An 18,978-nucleotide genomic window follows, 5' to 3' on the forward strand; every position below is an offset into this window, starting at 1 on the left:
ACCTTGAATTTGTGAAGAAAGCTTTATTTTTCTCACGACTCCACGATGAACAAAGGTTTCAAAAGCACCAAACATTTTTGATGAGCTGAAATAAATGGAGACCATGCTTAAAATAGCAAAACTTTATATAATATGTGTTTACAAAATCCAAAACAACTTGTGCAGCACAAGACATGGTACTCTTATGTGGAAGTGTTTTAATATAGAAAGGCTTTGCCGAAAATGCAGGAGGTTGTGACGTTGATATCGTTTTGCTGTAGTTAAACGCTGTCCCCTTTTACTCCAATTCATCCAGAATTTTCTCTGTTTTTGGATCCTTTGTTCAGTTACTGCCTATTGTTGTTACACCCATTATTCTAAAGCCCTATTGGTCAAACAAAATATGTCCCATTGGAACAAAAGTAAAAAAACGCCATGTTTGGTGGCACATAAATCTCTGGACTAGCAGAATAAAACAGCTAGGTTTTGTGTCTCAGGTGCTGCTTGGAAACGCCCTGAAGAACCCGTAAAAACACCCAGGATTGATGGCTCAAATGCTGCAGGGAAACTGAAACTAACTGTAGGGCAAGAAACAGGAGCAATTGGCGTTTGTTTTTGGGATAACAGTCTGTCAAGAATTGGGCTTTTGGTCTTATGTGGCTTCAGAATTTTGGACAGTCTGGACAATAGCATGGCACCAACACTGAAAAACATGGTCTCAAGCAAATGCTGGTGTACACAAATACAATGATGAAATACAAACTAGAAAAGGGGCCAACTGGTGCAGGGAGACAGGTAATAGGTAGGTGCATAGGTAATAGATATATCTGCACTCATACTGGATCAGAATGCCCCAAAATAAATCTAAATACTCCACCACAGCTCTAGTAGTATAGATATTTAATACAGTGCATATGTTATTCCTCCAACATCATGATTTGGACTTCCTCCAAGGTATTTTGTTTCATATGTGAGCCCTGTCTTCAACGACCAGTCGAGGTCTAAGTGTTATTCCTGCAGGGAAGTACGGAGCTGTACTCACAGGAAAAGGCCAAGAGATAGCATGTAATCAAGCATAACAGTGTTAGGTCATCTTTCTGTCCCTCTGAACTATGAAGTCATCCTGCAGACATTGGTGGTAGGTGCACCGCGAACAAGAGACTCATCCATCTGCCCATGTGACTGCTGCAAAGAGCCATAAAATTAAAGTAAAAAGTCAGATTTATCCTCCTGAAAGCTGCTTCATCTTAGTTCTCAGGAGAGCATCTGTTCTGACTAACTTATTTCTAATTTTATTCAAAGTAAATGAACATTAGTGCTTTTAAAGGTTTGGTTGCTCTGGTGTTATTTCTTTCCCTCTTTCCTCTCAGAGCCGTGCTGTGCTGGTAAGAGTTTTTCTCACATTTCCAGGAGTCGCAACCTTTTGCTTTCTTCCAGCTGTGTTTGGGGCTCTCTGCTCTGTGTTGCAGCATTGTCGGCTAATGTATTGCTTGTTTCATTTTGTCATGATCATTACTTCAAACAGGCTGCTGGCAAACATCAAATCTTTACTTTGCTGCAGTTCCCAGTCTGGATGTCGCAAGTTATATACTTTGGATGCAGAAAATATCCCTGTTTTTTTTTTTTTTTTTTGCAAGAGTAAGTCTAATTACATCTAAGTAGGGAACTTCAAATTCGATTATTGGAGATTTATTGCTGTAAGGCAGCGTATGTTTGTTCTCACGCAGGCCGTAAACAAATACTGGACTGTCTCGGTGATTAGTGGATCTGAAAAACAAGCTTGAAAGCTTTTTAATTAGGCTATTGTTGATGAATGCTACTGTACGTATTTGATGGAGAAGGCTGCTCAACTTTGCTAAAAGCCTGTGGCAGAAAATATAATGTGTGTGCTTGGAAACTGGAGAGAAAGATGTAGTTGCTGTGGATGACAGTTTTTTTTGGTAAAAACACAACTAAAAATGATATCAGATTACGTGTTGCGTAACATAGACCAAATGGTTCTTTTGTTTGGTTCCAACAGCAGACCCAGATATGAAAACATGTTCTTATTCGCAGCCAGATTAGTTCATCGCCATTTAACATATAGTTTTTAGTTTCTACTGTTTTGCTTTTGCCTGAAATCACAATTTTTGAGCTTGCAGCGCGACAATAGTAGTAATCACTGCTTTACATTCTCCTCTCCCTGTTAATTATGTCTCGTGTTAAATGCTGTCGGATTAAACCAGCAGTCTGCATGAGCTTAACCAGCCCAGAATATTTGAGTTTTTAATTGCTGTGCTTAAAGCTGTACTGTTTCCTAGCCAGAAGCATATTTATTGTGACGAGATGATACTATCTTACATTCGTCTTTTCTTTCAAATACAAACAATGCCATAGTCTTGCTTATATAACGATTGTGTCACAAATCCTTCCAAAAGTTAACCATGTTATCATCTGTTTGGGATTTTTTCTCATTTAATTTCATGAGTGTATATATAGATAGATAGATAGATAGATAGATAAATAAAATTTAAAAAGATAAAATAAAATTTCTCTCTTGAGAGCTAAAATCACACAATAAAAATAATCAAGCATAACATTTACCTGAATGCATAAACATATGCAATTGTCTAGAATATTTCCAGCAATTATCTGAAAAGTTATGTTGGTTTTGTTTTTTACACATGTGCAAACACAGATAAGAAGGAACCAGCCCAAACAAAGATTTATATACAAAAAGCAACCAATGTGGGGCCATTGTGTATGTAATCTTAAAATGCAGAAACAACATTTTCCGAGTGAGTAACTAAAGGGCGAGTTATAGGTTATGCTGTGAATATGTAGCTATGCTAGTTTACACTGTGTGATATCCTGGCTGCTGTATGGCTGTGTGGGGCATTAAGTATAAACACAGGACAGTCAGACATGCATTTCATTTATTGTATTCTATTTAATGTATTGTATTTTTCTGTCTTTAACTCAGCTCTCACGGGTTGGTTTGGATGGATTAACCCCAGTTTTTTCATCATGACCTCGTGCCTGTCCTTGGAGGGTGCTAAACCATGTGTGAGTAAAACAGCTCGGTTTCTGGAGAATTTACAGCGAACCAGTGGGCGTGTTGATGATATTCTATAATCTGGCCGCCTCCTACACCAGACACCAGCCCTCGCCTAACCCAAACAGAGAACTTCAAGTAGGTGAGAGCACTTCTGACATAGACAATGTCCTGTTGTGTGCTAACTGTGTGAAAAGGAAACTCTAGACAATGTTCAGATAGTTTATAAAGATAGACAACATGACATCTACCCCAAAGTTTGTCTTTTCAAATTGGATTGTGATGTGTGAGAAAACCGCTCTCTAACTGGGCAGAATTTCTGAATTTCAGAATTTCACAATGGAGGAACAACTAGCTGATGGATCGAAGCCCCGCTCATAGTTGTTTACATCGTTTGCAATCACTTAAGGCAAAAAGTACAGTTTGAAAATGAAAGGTGCGGTGTGCTTCAGTAGCTGATTGGTTGGAGTGCCTGCCATTAAGGCTGTGTTTTTACCGCAGCGGCCCAGGTTCGAGGGCACTTCCCTGCATGTCCTCCCCCTGCTCTGCCCTTTCATATCTGTATCTGTATCTGTCTGTATCTGTCTGTAGACCATTTTAATGGTTTCATTCATTAACGGAGACTTAATCTGTCTGGGTTTGGTACCGATCATGTGACGTTTCGAAACCCATCTCGAGCTATGTGCCGAAGCTGGAAGTGACAAAACATTTTGAAACAGTTCGATTTTCGGTGTTGAATTTGCCATCTCCAGTTAATGGAGAGGGGAAGGACACAAGTACAGCACAGCTGCTACGGGAGCTGGTTAAACCCAAAAAAAGCACAATGCATCCTCAAGTTGGGTCAGACCAAGGTCAGATCATGTAAAAGGAAGTGTACCAAACGGTACCAGCTTGTCTGTAACTGGATCGAGACCACCATTTCAACACGGTCTTGTTATTTTGGTCCACATGATTGTTGTGTTCAAACCTCCCCAAACGAACCACATCAAGGCTCGAGGGTTTGATACCCCCAAGCTAAACAAGGCTGGTGTGAAAATACCTCTAAGTAAACAGAACTTGCTACATTTACTCTCGTGGTGGTGATTTGGGGTTCCTACCTGCCCGCCTGGTTTCCTGGGAAACGTGTCAGTTGGTTGCTGGATGAAATAGAGGCATTGATTGTTGTTTGACATGCAGGTGGCTGCTGAGGCAGTCTGTCTGTCTGACACGACAGTGTTAGTCGTGCTTACACACTCTCTGTCAGCTCTGTGGCGTTCTGTTAGATTCATTGTCGTCCCTCGGCCCTGAAACAAAGGCTGTGATTAACTGATATGTTCCTCTGTTGATTTACTGCATGTGTTTAATCGGCCTCAGAGAGGCACATGGGTCATTAAGCACAGCAGTGAAATAAAAGCCCCGATGTGAGGTCCCACTGCTGACTAACTCCGAGCCACTGGACTCGAAACAAACCTCATGGTCTCTGTCCTTGTCTCATAAATCAGCGTGCATTAGATCACCATTTTCATGTGCGGTGTTGAAATATGGGCGACCACAGCATTACTACTGGTCTCACTCCGGCATTTTCTCTGGCGTCTTCACTTCTTACTCTCACTTGGGCCAAACCTGAATATGGCTGAGCATAATTCTTTGTAACAAGGAATAAAAAACATTTATAAAGATCAGAATCTACTTATGCAGGGCGTGCTATAGGCAAAATGTTAAGTTTGTTTTATGCATATGTTGTTTCTTACAACTTTAAATAACTTGGTGCTTTTACAAGTGTATAAAAAGCTCACTGTAGATGGAAAACACAGCTTTTTAAAAAAAGTGCAGTCTCCATTTGTAAATATTACCTGGAGCATCCTAGAGACACTAACGAGAACAAATAGTGCTTTCCCTGATATTATTTAGTTAAGACTGAAAATAATAACAAAAGGGCGAACAATGAGAAAAGAGTAACAACTTTATCTAAAGTTTGGGACAGTACAACTAAAAACTTGAGTCAGATAAACATTGCAGATATATCAGATCAGTCTTTGACTTCAGGAATGTTTCGGATGCTGCACTTTTACCTGTAATGAAATTTTAATTCAGTGTGGTATTGCTTTTTTTACTTAAAGATCCCCCTCCTCAAAAATGTTTTTGTCTTATGTTTACGTCCCCTGAAGTCTGACCTTGAATTTACTGACTTCTATCAGTGCAAAGTTTGTCACTAAAGAGGTGTTTTCACATGGGAGACGTCTCTGCACTCCCCGGCCGTCTAATATGCAAATACAGGCAAACCTCCTCAGCACAGAGAACAGAGTTAGCATTTGCACAGTTTAAGTTCTGACAGCAAACACGTGAGAGTGTGCAGTAAACCGGACCCTGCAGCTTCCTTCCACTGTCTACAAAAAGCCCCATTGTAGCAGATATTGTTGTATGTTTCACGAACAAACGCTGTGTCATCCACTGCCAGTTAGCCTGCAAGCTAAAGGAGATATACACTTAAGCCCTATTCACATGGGACTAGTATTACCTGAGAACCTCATGTAAGAAATTTAGAAATAACCTCCCCACGTCTGTGTTTCATGCAGCGCATTCACACAGGATTCAAGGGGCTTCAAAGATTAACCTAGTTAATATGTAAAATATGACAAATTTGTAACAATAAAAAAAAAAGAGATTAATCCCACTTCAAGAGGCTTGGATGATATTCTCCCTGAGGCAGTTTTGACTCAATCAGTCGCATAATTAAAGTATCATCTGAGGACCTGGCATATCGACAGGAATTTTCATTTTGGGCCAGTGTAGATATTTCTTTTTAAAATCTGTGATCTGCGGATAATGATGTGCTGATATTATCCTGCAAAAAAAAAAAAAAATTACATGGAAAAATCATTTTAGAAGAGATTTTAATTATGGCAGAGTATTTTTAAAACATGTCTGGAGGAGTATACATCATACACCAATGATAAAATGTTTTTGGTTGTTTTTCAAGCTCCTGACAGAGTTGCTCATGGTCACAACTGCTACTTGGATTGCTCTCGAGCCAAACAATATCCTATTAACTCCACATGAATCAGTCGCTTTGATCACTGAGAGGTGACAACAAACCCCCCCAGGATGGCATCTCTTACTCTCCACCTGTCCTTCAGTTTGGAGCAGCGAGGACAGCGAGGTGGCAGGTCTAATCCTCCTTATCTTAATGGCATCCACCTCTATCGCCAGAGTGGGGAGGACAATCGACCCTTTCCCTTTCTTTATCAGCAAAAACCACTTCCCTCACCAATCCTGTTGGTCACCCCCCTCTGTCAGACCCCCCTCCCTCTCCATCAGACTCCACGGCCGCTCTCTCGCTCTGATGTTACCTCATCTTGTTGTGCTTTGTCACAGACTCACCTAACTAGCATTTATTTGGAGATGTCAGGTTCCTAGAAAATGTAAAAAGTTTGTTGCGAGACGTGGTTGCTGTTGAAAAGGACTAATGGCTCATGTTTTTGACAGAACCACAAGTGCACACACACACGCACACACACGCACAGGGTGGATGTGTACCTTGGCTCCGGGTTATTTTCCTTTGCCTTCTCATATTCCCTCTGCGACAATGGCTGCTCTGCAACACGGGAGTCAAGACAGACTTTCAGACTTTTCAGATCAGATTAAAAAAGCAGAGATAGCTGTGAGCAGCGGACTGTGTAGCAATACCAAGTTTTCTTTTCAAAGCCCTCACACAGTGTGGTTTGTTTAACCACAAACTCTGGTTTCCCTGGACAGTTGCTCAACTCAAGACAGAAAGTATCTTTTAACAGGCATACTTTTCAAAGTCAATATGCACAGTGAGGCTCAGTGTGCTTAAGAAACAGTATTTATGCAGAAGGATCTTGACTGTTTTTGGCAGTTGGTTAACTAGAGGTAAATTGAACCAATATTTCAGCCTAAATACAACCTTGCTGCTTTGTCTTATAATTTCCAGTTTCTCTCTGTGTCCTGCACTGGAAACTGGCGATAGATTTCATTGTCTGCACAAAAGTTGAGTTTGCACACACATCCAGACCAACAAGGACAGGTGCTGAATCGTGTGCAAGCATAACATAACAAATTAAGAAAAAAGATGCCTTGCACACTGCAGGGTTTTAATATTCCAAATTATTTAATTCAAGAAGATAGTGTCGTTTTGAGTGTGCTTGCTCTTCATCAGACTACGATAACATAGTACAGCGTGAATAATTTGAAATGCTGAAGCCCTCCAGTGTGTGAGATTTCATTGTTTCACATAAAAACTGAGTGGACATAAAAACATTGTGCCATGGCTAAAAAAAATGCATTAATGCAATTTATCTGAGGTTTCCAGAAACACTCAGTTTTTTTCTGGATTGCATGAGTACATGAACACAAAACTTTCTGCCAATCTGTCTGAACTTTCCTGACTAGTTTGATTTAAGTGTAAAAGTCGGAACAGGTGATTTCATGTACATTCATGCAAATGTGTCGGCAACATGCAGAGGAGTTGTTTACTGTTGTTGTCGACAGCAAGCAAATTAGAGTTTGGACAAAGTAATAAATTCCCAGATGAAAATACACAATGATGTTTGTCTTTAACTTTGATTGTTGCTATTTAGAGATCTGCATTTAAAGTCACAGGAAAAAAAACTTGATTTGAAAGCAAGGTGTTCAGCTGTTTAAAAAAAGCCCAATTATTTCGAACATTTTCTTTTAGGCAATAAAACAATTTCCATTTTCATGGGTGTCTATAGATGATTATGGTTTGTTCTAGTAGCCTAATATTTAACCCATTCAACTGGAGGTCACTTTTTATACTTTAAGTACAATTTTCTGATTATACTCACATACTTTTACTCAAGTAAGGTTTTGATTGAAAGTCTTTTACTTGCAACAGAGTATTTTTTCAGTGTTGTATTGGTACTTTTACTCAAGTAAAGGAACTGAGTACTTCCTCCACCTCTGCAGTTAACCTCCTTAATGTGCAATATATGGCACTGAACAAGACAGTGCACAGGGCAGGACACAAAGACACAAAACATGTCCCTCCTTGACAAAATGACAAATATGAAAATATCACCTTTAGAACCCTTCTTTAAAACACACCTTTTAGTTTCATCAAAAATATCCTTTCTTTGGTGATATTTTGTTGCTTAGCAGAAATATGAGTAATTCTGCTTTTTCTTGTGTTTTTGTTGTTGATGTGTCCGATCTGTGCCTAATGAACGATGAAGCGTTCTGGCGGCAGGCAGTAATTGCTCGGAGCCCAGCAGTGGGGGTGTAATTAGAGAGACAGGGAGGAGTATATGACTTCATGACTGCCACCGTTTAATGATAATGGGGTGCAACTCCACACTACTGTGGTCAACTAATCATACTGGACTGGCCTGGACGGCTCTCAATGCAAACGAGCCGTGACTGGAATACTGAACAGCAGCTCGCCCAGGCAGTTCCACACCATTCGCTCCGCAGGGGATCAGGCATATTATTATGGCTGTGACCCTGCACCACCTGCAACACTGTCATTAGTGCCACCACGATGGACAGGTTTAATGTAAATAAACTAATGTCATCAAGCCACCCAGCAGAGGTTGAACACGTTCTGTCACCACTGTTGCAAGTACAGATTGTCCTCAAAAAGCGATACAGAGAAGAGAAAATCAACATGTTGATCCATCAATCATTTTCTACAAGTTTTAACTTCAACTGATCATGACATAAATGAGCTTGAATTGTGTTTACCTTCAAACTTAAATTAATAGTCCAGGCAATTATTTGCTTAAATCACTGAACTAAACAGGCTTATATTTGGGACAGGCTTTTAAACTATTCTGCAGCAAAGATGGAAAATACAATTAAAGTGTATATTTAAACTTTTATTTTCTCTTTCATGACTCTTTCTTTTCTCTTCTTTGTTTTACTTTGCTGATATTACTGTCTTTTTTTATTCTCATGGCTTCAGTAAAATGAACTAAATGATAGAACTGTATATTACCAAGCTAACCATGTGTGTAGCTTATCCATATTGACCTAAGTTTAAACATTTAGATTTGTATGAGATGCATATTTGTAAAAGAAAGCTAAAAAAGAAAAAAAAAAACACCCAAAGAAACGCCTGGAAAAAGGTCCTTAAAATTATATAAAATATATAATTGTGTAACATAATCTTAAATATGTTTTTTTTTCTCTATAAATGCAAAACTCTGTCTGTGAGTAAGTAAGTGACTTGACGGACTGATGAAGTTGCACAATCTAAGCAGCTAAGTAACGTTAGCTCCAGCAGGTAGCCAACAACCTGCTTTCATCCATCCATCCAAAGAACTTCTGTAAAAATAAATATTGTGGTAATCTGACCTCTAATTGAGAAAGGCGTCAATTTTTTAAATGTGTAGCCACACTGGGCTAGTAAAAGGGACCGGGCATTGTGACAATAGGCTTATATTTGAAGTTTTTACAGTATGTGGTGTAAACATTGTTGACTACAAATCTTCTGGTTCTTCTTTGTTACTTCTGGGCTCAGTTTTTTGTCCTGGATGTCTTTGTAGGAGTTTACAATATGAACCACCTGGCCTGAAATTTATACCTTCTTTCTACCTAATATGGTTTTCTGTTTTGTCCTTGTTCTCCCTGCAGCTGTAGTGCTGCTGTTTAAGCTCAACTTTGAAAGACTTTGAAAGTGGCTTTCTTGTTCTTTCCAGCTACACTTTTGTGTTTTTGAGTTTTAGTGTGAATAAAACCACATTGCTTCACTTAATAGTTAGATTTATTTTGGCAGTTTTTGTTCAGTTCTCTAAGAGTTGCTTTAATTCATTTGACCAAAAGATAAATGACAGAGGTTCTTTTTATTGACTGATCATAGAAAATAATTTTTAAAAAATTAGAATAATAATAATTAAATAATAAAATTGGATTAAAAGAGACCACAAAGACAAACATTAACACCAAATGAAGCAAAGCCACCACAGGGTCTGAGTCTTGCTCCTAGATAGGAAAGGTGGGACCTTTTGTATATCTGTGCCAGCAGTCCATTGTCTCTTTTTCTGCCCATGACCATAACCAAGTTGTTTTTGTGCCTAAAGATAACCACATTTTAACAACATCGTTGTTCAAACATAGAGTTAACTATTCAGTGTAAAATACTCCAGCCAACTTTCCTTCCCACAGCATTTCTTTAACAGCTGTATTTTACTAGTCAGATTCAGATTTTCAGATTCTGATCATCTGATTTAATAGTTTGCTGTTATTTTTGCTATTTGCATTAGACAACTTCATTTGAATTCAGGACTTAGAGCAGGAAAGTATAAGACGATCAATATACTGTATTTTTGTTATTGTCAACAAATCCCAAAGACCAAAACCAAAATGGACTTAGTCTGTGTTTGTAGCACTCAGTTCAAAGCCCACCAGCTCCTTTTGAAAACATAAATCTATTTGCCCTGTTTTAAAGATGGAGTCAGCGATTCTAAAGGAAGATTAATTGACCACAACACCCAAACAAATACACCCCTAAATGTCAGTGTTCCTTCGAAACACTGTTTCACCATCCTTGTTGATCCCACTCCTCCCACTGCTGGTTGGCTGGGAAAAAAAGATAATAATAATAATAATAATAATAATAATAATAACAACACATTTTGTTTATAAGCACTTTTCAAGTCACCCAAGGGGACTTTACAAAACCAGATGAAACAGTCAGTACATAACAAAAGATGACATGGCTCGGCATGAGCCAAATTTATCCCTTTTACTCCAAATTAGCTCTGGTTCTTGAACAGGATCGGACTCTTGGAACCTCGGCATCTCGTGAACCAGCTCCATGTTACCACCAGTTTTGTAATTTTGTAATTAAAGATGCATAATCAAAAGAGGGTGTTGCACAATGCACAACTGAAGCAAAGAAAAGCAGCAAAGTCGCAGACCACATTGACGACATGTGAGCTTTTGTTCTGTTATTACGGGTATTTATCAAAAAAACAAGCCTGGACCAACTATTTATGAGACCACTGCATGCTCTTTTTTTGTGGCTATGTCTCAGTTGACTTCTCTATTCTCTCTGTCCAAATTGTAGAGTACAACATGCCCACTGATGTCATCATGATCCACACTTGATGTAAAAAAAAAAAATTGGGAACCAACTTTTCAGGTGCCAAACCAATTTATTTTTGGTCGAAATGGTTCAAAATTAGGGGTGACAACTGGGACAGCATCAATTCCATGTAGGTAAAGATAGAAAAGGGGGTAGAAAAAGTGGTATTTGTTTTCCATATTCAGAGCCAGGTAGTGTGTGAACACCAGATTTAGCAAGACAGTTAGCGGACCATTAGGGGATATTCACTGAATAAGTGTACTGAATTATAATCATTGACTTGAATGGTTTCTTGACAACACTGGAGACAATGAGAAAAAAATAGAACATCACCAGACTCATGCTAATGGAGTTTGATTTACTTTGTGGTATTTCCACTCTTACTTAAGCATCTTACTGCTTTTTCAATCACATTTCTAACTACTCTACCATATCTGTACTGACCACCATCAACTGTGTCTAGTGTTACTTTTTAAGTAAACAGCACCCTCTGGTGTTCTGCATCATATACTGTTACTTAAATCAGACATACACTACTGTATATTTACAAAGTCTATAAATATACATTATATTCCATATATGTCATGTGTGTGTGCAATTATACTCAAAATATTGCAAGATTAAAGGTTAATATATTGTCATTGTACAACAAAGAGTTGCACAGCTAATTGCTACATAGGAAAAACAAAAAAAGAATTTCATTCCTGTAGTTTTTTATTTTTTTATTTAGGAAGTGTGTAAACAGCAGTCCTCCAAATTAAAATATGGATTACAGAGTAAGACATTTTTTACCAATTAACAAAGTGAAGTGCTTCCCTTTCCTCTTAAAAACATAGGATGAAAGCAGCATATATTAATACAAAACAGCAAAACAGACTGACACTGTGCCAAACTCAGGTGCTTGGCATCAGAAAAGGCAGACCGATTAAAAACACAGCAGCATCTGGAGGTTTTTTTTAGCTTAAAGTAACTGAACTGAATGGTAGAGATGGCTCAATCAGATTGAGTGCATTCAACATATTTTTCATTGAATGTCACAATTGCCTGCCACCTCTGAAACCATGAATGAGCATTGGTGTCATCTAGTGACTATTTGAAGATTTTGGGACATCTCTTGCTTTGGGTTTTTTGTATGGGGTGGCGGGGTTTTTTGGGAAGATTTTCAAGTAGTTTTTTTGGTACTTTTCGCAGATATCAATATAACCTCTGGGTGATTTCTTCTTTTGTTGCTCATTACATACTTCCTATGCTTTTGAATAAAATAAAGCCATTTTGTCCAAGTCTTAAAAGGTCGAATAAATAAATTGATTGTATTTCCATCTTTGCTGAGCAAGTTTTGTGTGAAAGAAATTAAAAGCCCATAAAATCCCATATTTACGCCTGTCCCAAATATAAGCCTGTTTAGTTCAGTCATTTAAGCAAATAATACCCCATTATACAATAATGCATTATTATTATTATTATGTACAGTCTGCTTAAATCAGATGAGTGCCTGTCACTTTAAGAAAAAAAACGCTGACGGTTGCAAGGCATGATGGGTAGAACAGTCACAGCCAATCGGATCATTGTTGACAACGCGCTGTTGTCATGGAGCTCATGGTTCAAATCACAAAGGAGACTGAAACTTTCGCTGCTCTCTCCGAGTTCAATAAACGTGAATTTATCTTGGTATAGATGTAAAAAAATGTCATCCGCGGGTCGATTGGAAATTTTACGGGAGCAAAACAAAGATTTGTTGAAGCAGTTGAAGCAGCAGAGAGAGAAACTGGAGCGGCTGAGCGGGTACAGGCAGAGCCGAAAGAGGGACAGAGAGGACGGGCCTGAGCAGAGCAGAGAGCCGGCAGAGATCGTCACCCTGACCGGTGGAGACCGCGGTCCTGCCCGGGCCGCCCTCGCCAAACCTACCGTGAGATTTTCGGGTAATAAAACGGTTTGTTTATATGAGGCCAAAGACACGGAAGAAGTCAGCAGATGTTAGCTAATTTAGCTAGCTATCTGATAAGACTGGCGTTTCGTCTAAGATGTTCTCATTTGTATAAGTTTGATATATGCGTCAAGGGACTGTTCTTTATTTACCGGAGGAGAGGTTGGCTGGGGTATGACTTAGTTTATTTTATTGTTTGTTTGTTTTGCCCCTTTACAGATCTAGTCAAGTCAATTGTATTTATAAAGCCCATTATCACAAAACACAGTTTGCCTCAGAGGGTTTTACTGCATACGACATCCCTCTGTCCTTAGACCCTCACATCGTGTAAGGAAAAACTCCCCCCAAAAGCCCTATAACAGGGGAAAAATGGTAGAAACCTCAGGCCGAGCGACTGAGGAGGGATCCCTCTTCCAGAACGGACAGACGTGCAACAAATGCCGTAAATAACAATTAAATTTTGTAATGACATAAAGGAAAGAGAAAGAGAGAGGGGGAGAGATGCAACAACAATAACGGTAACAATAGCATGTCATATAACAGAAGGTCGTGTCAAGCCATCTAGTTACTGTAAAACTTTTTAATTGATAGTGCGGGCTATTATGTGCTTAAATCACTGAACCCAACAGGCTTATATTTGGGACAGGCATCTATATGTAACAGGCTTTTAATTTCTTTCACACAAAACTTGCTCAAAAGTATCTTGTAAACATTGACTGCATGGGTCATGGCTTTTTCTGGAGCTATCAGTGTTTGAGCAACAGGAATGAGAGGTCCAAAAACCCTTGAACAAGACACTCTCCAGAGTTTACCTCAATCCACAAGTTAACATCTTTCCTGGTTATATATTTCTTGTCTTATTTAGACTGAAGATATTTGCACTGCAACTCCAACTTCTGCACAATTGTACAATCCCTCTATTTTTTGTTCTTTATATTCTATTTTTTCATTTTATATTTTTTAAATTGCTTCTTTATTATTATCTTATGTCTTATTCTATGTAAATTTACTATTTTAATCTTTGATGTAAATTGTTTTGCACCAAAACAACAAGTAAAACTCCTTGTATATGTTAATGTACATCTACTTGTGATAACTGTGTTTTCTCACTGTCTTTTCATGTTGTTTTGTGTGACTTACATTTCTTTGCAAGCCTTTCGTGTGCATGTGATAAATAAATAATTTAATTACTAATAGAGAAATCTCTTCTTTGGTGTCTCCAACAGACATCCAGGGAACTACTCCAGCACCACCTGTGACCTCCAGATACAGAAGAGGGACTACTAAACATACAACACCATCAGACAGACATCCTCTCGTCCACAGCAGGCTGCAGGACACGAGGCCAGCCAGCACCAAGTCCTGTCTAGTAAATCACAAAGAACAGGTCAGAAAAAGAACCAAGGACAGTTTACTAAAGTTTATGTTTAATTTTTAAAATTAGCAGTACAGTATTGAGTAGATCATGAGCACTATTTCAACCTTATTCCCGAAAGCTTAGTTATCTCTTTAAGTGAATGGCATTGTCCAAACTGGTTGGCTTAAATAATAATTCATCCGAACCTGAAAAAATACTCACCCCCATGTCGCTGGATATGGCTATAAGAGGGTTTCTATGGCTGAAACTATGTCATGGTTTACACTTTGAGAGGAATAAAATGTTAATCAAAATGACCTTTTCAACATAACTGAAGCCAAATACTCGCATTCTGTCGTTATTAAGACAGAGTTCCCTTGGATCTTTTCAAAAGCCTTAAAAGGCTTTGAAATAATTAATCTTAAAAAAAGGTATTGATTAGTTTTTATAATCTCTTAAATAAATCTTTCAAAAGTATTAAAACATTGGAAGTAGGATTTTTTATTTTTTTTTGATGTTTCTTTGTAAAATCTCAGAAAACTAGCAACATCTTTTTAAAAATAATTTACCAATTGCCTCTTACATTACCATCAGGCAGATCAGGATAGCTGAACAACACTGGGTGTATTTTCCGCAAAAAGTTTTTCAAATTCGATGGGAAACGAGGCAGTCCTATATGCAGAGTGAGAAAAAGTTTTGGGTACTTCCCAGTTCTGTTCTACCCTTTTCTCCTCTACAAAACAAAAAAAGTCATTATTTATGTCACAGTAAACCTTTGGGAAAAATCTAAGTAGCTGATGTCATGTCAAGTTCATGTTTGTTTTTCTTTCAGTTTTGGTAATTGTAAAATTTGCGTAAATTTCCCTCCAAGAGGTGTTGAAACAGTCTTTAAAAGGCTTAAATTTACTTCCCTTAAGCTGTAGAACATGGTTAAATCATGTTGCTTTAGCTGCTTAAAATAAAGTGTGCAGGGCTTTTGTCTGAATTTATTCTGTATTGCTTTTTTGTTTTTGCAGGGGAAGGTGTGGAGTCGAGTCACATGTCAGTCTGGTGAAAGCGAAGCAATGTCTGCCTCAAACAGGCATCATGTGCAGCCTTTACTCGGGTACGACTGGATAGCAGGTACATCGTATTGGTCTGTCTTTCTACTTGTTCCTTTCTTAAACACACAATCATGTTATAGAGCCCTGACAGGTGACGCTTGTTCCCTCTAAGGCGTCCTGGATGCTGAGGACTCCTTGATAGAGCGCTCTGACGAGTACTTCAATGACCTGCGCACGTTTCGATCACTCAATAGAGACGAGTGTGTCCACAGCACGCAAGCAGAGTGAGTGCGTCACGCTAGATTGCACTTGATTGTGTGTGTCACGTTTGCCTGTGATTGATGATGGCTTCATCAAATTACCGTTACTTTTCTCTCCTCATAGATTTTCTGAGGAGAACCACTCAGTCCTGCCGCCGCTAACAGACAGGGACGGTCCAGAGGCTAACGTGGACACTCATCACTGTGAGAGGGGTTATTGATTTAAACAGGCTACTGTCATTTGTCTTTTCATGATGGCTGAAGTAGTTCTCACCTCTGCTTGCTCACCTTTTTGTTCAGGTACGTTCTCTTACAGGATTAACAGCAGACTTTTCCCCGTCCCGCTCCACTCTCAGGAGAGCTGCCCGGTGTGCAAAAAGCACAAATCCTCCCACCCTCACACTACTGCTGAGCCAGCTCTCGTCAGGTGATGATGATGTGCCCTTTAACTGCCTTTTATGAACACTTTGGAACAACAGAGCACTTAATTGGCACCAGGCGACAGGCATTTTTAATTTGATGTACTTTGTCCCTGCTAAATGAATCCAGAAGGCAGTGGACGGTGCCCTTGAGTGCAGCCGAGACTTTTTATGATGTCCTACTTTTACTTGTTGTTTACATGAAGTTAGAAAAGTCGTGTTCCTGGCTTTACTTGTATATCTATTATAAGTGTGTTTATATGGACATGAATAACTCGGTTTTCGATTGATGAGTTTGAGCGTGTAAACATTATATTCCCTTTATGAGAGACCCGAATGTGCTAGCCAGAATACTCTGACAGAGACCGGTGTGTATACGTGGAATGTGAATTACCTGATTACTCTGTGCTCATGTAAACACCTTATTCTGAATATGATTATAACCAGGATAAGCCTCAAAACATTTTATTCATGTTCATGTAACTGCAGTCTATGAATGTTGCTGCCAAATAATGGCACAAACAGCAGCAGTGTGTGCTGTTTTTAAACACAGAAAGAATTAAAGGTTATGTAGCAATGCTGTTGAGTCAGGCATCCTCAGGGATTATCAGGAGTCACTCTCTCCCTTTTTGAGAATGACTAACATATTATCAGCTTTTATGTAACACACAGAAACATCCAAAATCCTACTACATCTGCCAAAAGGCCAACCAGAGACTTCTTTTTGAGGAAATAAGGGATTTTAGTGTTGACAGACTTGTTTTTATTCATTAATTTCTGAGTCAATTTTAACATTTGCAGTGATCTGTTGGTTTGGAAACCCCAGCACAGTTAACAAAAAAAGGCTTGGAAGCATCGTTAAACTTTGCCAAAAAATCATTGGCATCAACTTGCATAATCTTGACGATGTTCATTACGTCAATGCTATTCAGAGGGCAAAGGTCATTTTAGCAGACTCACATCACCCTCCTATGCAGAGTTTCGACTTCTTCCATCAGGGAGGAGCTATAATTTCTCTTAGAGGGCAAAATCAAACAGATATATGAGGAATCAGTTAGGAAATATCAGAAATATATGTCTGTGGCCTAAAATTTGTGTACTTGAGGGCCCATGTTACAAAAACGTTGGAGAATTCCTGCTAAAAAATGTCTTTTTTTCTCACCATACCAGCATGTTATATGTCTCATATGAGCTTTCATTTTGTTTTATTTGTAAGGGTCAGCATTCCTCGCTCCACCCTCCTGCCACCCTACAAGTACAAAGCTCATCGGCGCTGCAGTTTCGACCCTTCCGATAGTTTGGGGTTACCATCGGTGAGTAAGGGACTCCACTGCACGATCATTTATGACTGTTCAACTGTCCCATTTCCTCTCTGTGGTCTTTGTTTGTTGTGTTATGTTTACTTTAACATTTGAAGTTTTGTCAGTATACTAAAATAATTTTTCATCTTCACCTCTGGTCTTGTGCAGCACTGTCTCTCAGGCTGGTCGAACACAGGTCAGAGCACGCTGCCGCCACCCAGCAGCCTCGATCTGCGGAGCAGTCTGAGAACGAAGAGCTCCACCGAGTCACAGGACAAAGACCTGGAGGTGACACACTGCAGCCTTCCCACTGTATCTATATCGACCTTTTTTTCACAGCACTCAGTATTGTGATGTCAGGAATATGATTTATTTTATTTCCATTCTATATTTGTTTCCAGGGAGATATCATTAAGTTTATTGCTGTAGTAAACATTACTGCCACTTTACAATATAAACAACAAATTATTTTTAAAATATTCAATAAACCTGTTCTGAATTTATTCTTTTTTAAAATAATGTATTTTTTAAAAGCAATATTCAGTAAGGACAAAGAACCAATAAGAGTATTGATAAAGAACTGTACTGAAGGAGTATCGATAAGAGTCGCAGTATCGTTAAAATCCTTTACCTTCTCCAGTTATTGAACAATGACAAAGAATAAGATGCATGTTGAGTCTTGTGAGGAGAGACGCAGCACATTTCTCACATGGTGATTGTGATATTTTTCAGGATCTCTCTACACACAAAGTGTCCAGTAACCAGATCTCAGATGTTTCTCGCTTGGCCCGTCACAACTTCCAACACTTCTCCTCCAAAAGAAAGTTAGGAAGCACATTTTACCCTTTGCACTGACAAACAATCAGTCTACTTTCAAGCGATTAAAGCAGTTCCTGTAATGCATTTGGCACCACCCAAAATGATTTCCTATTTTGGCTCACTTTAAGTCTCTGTGTGGTATTGTTTTTGTAACTGTTTCATTTCAATAATGCTTTTCTGTAATATTTCATATTCACTATTCACTGTAAAAAGAAAAAAAAAATCAAACGTATACATACAATTTTTTCAAGTCAAAACAAATTACTTCTTTTTACAGTGTATGTTAAAACTTTTTTCGTATTAAATAGGTGGTAATCTCAAAACACAAATCATCGGCATAGAAGTGCCTGATTAAACATACATCAGAGATAATATGTTTTTAAGAATGTAATGAGTTTGTGAATGAAATGCTGCATGTTCGGTCATTGTCTGTCTACTTGTGCTCACACAATCTGATTAATAACATTGAACTTTAATGAAAACGGGATCATTTACACCACAGAGCAGCTGATTTTTTAATGTTTGCTGGAGCTGCATTTTGGTTGTTCCTCATTTCTTCTGATTTGACTTAAGTTTTGACAGATTTAGGCTCCACATGCAACTGTCAGCAGATGCATGGATATGAAGCAAGAGCCCATAATGTTACGCCACAGCGGAGACAGTTTTAGAATCACGCAGCTGATACTTCATTGGAGTTTTCTTGGTAAATTTCATGAAGGAAGTCATTTTGAATCATCACTCTTGCCCTTTCCCAGTTGTTTGCTTTGGCTCCCAGGTTTGCACATACTTCTGTTT

General features: G+C 38.7%; 1 protein-coding gene across 1 annotated transcript; it reads left to right on the plus strand.

Moving 5' to 3' along the window:
• The first annotated feature begins 12,643 nt into the window (after positions 1–12,643).
• On the plus strand, positions 12,644–18,374 carry LOC121957893 (migration and invasion inhibitory protein). Its single transcript, XM_042506694.1, has 9 exons — positions 12,644–12,979; positions 14,211–14,371; positions 15,358–15,463; positions 15,557–15,668; positions 15,769–15,848; positions 15,945–16,071; positions 17,280–17,376; positions 17,533–17,652; positions 18,097–18,374. The coding sequence occupies exons 1-9, from the start codon at positions 12,745–12,747 to the stop codon at positions 18,217–18,219; spliced, it is 1,161 nt and encodes a 386-aa protein (XP_042362628.1). The 5' UTR covers positions 12,644–12,744; the 3' UTR covers positions 18,220–18,374.
• The last annotated feature ends 604 nt before the right edge of the window (positions 18,375–18,978 follow it).

Source organism: Plectropomus leopardus, chromosome 2 (genome assembly GCF_008729295.1).
Source record: "Plectropomus leopardus isolate mb chromosome 2, YSFRI_Pleo_2.0, whole genome shotgun sequence".
Lineage (NCBI taxonomy): Eukaryota > Metazoa > Chordata > Actinopteri > Perciformes > Serranidae > Plectropomus > Plectropomus leopardus.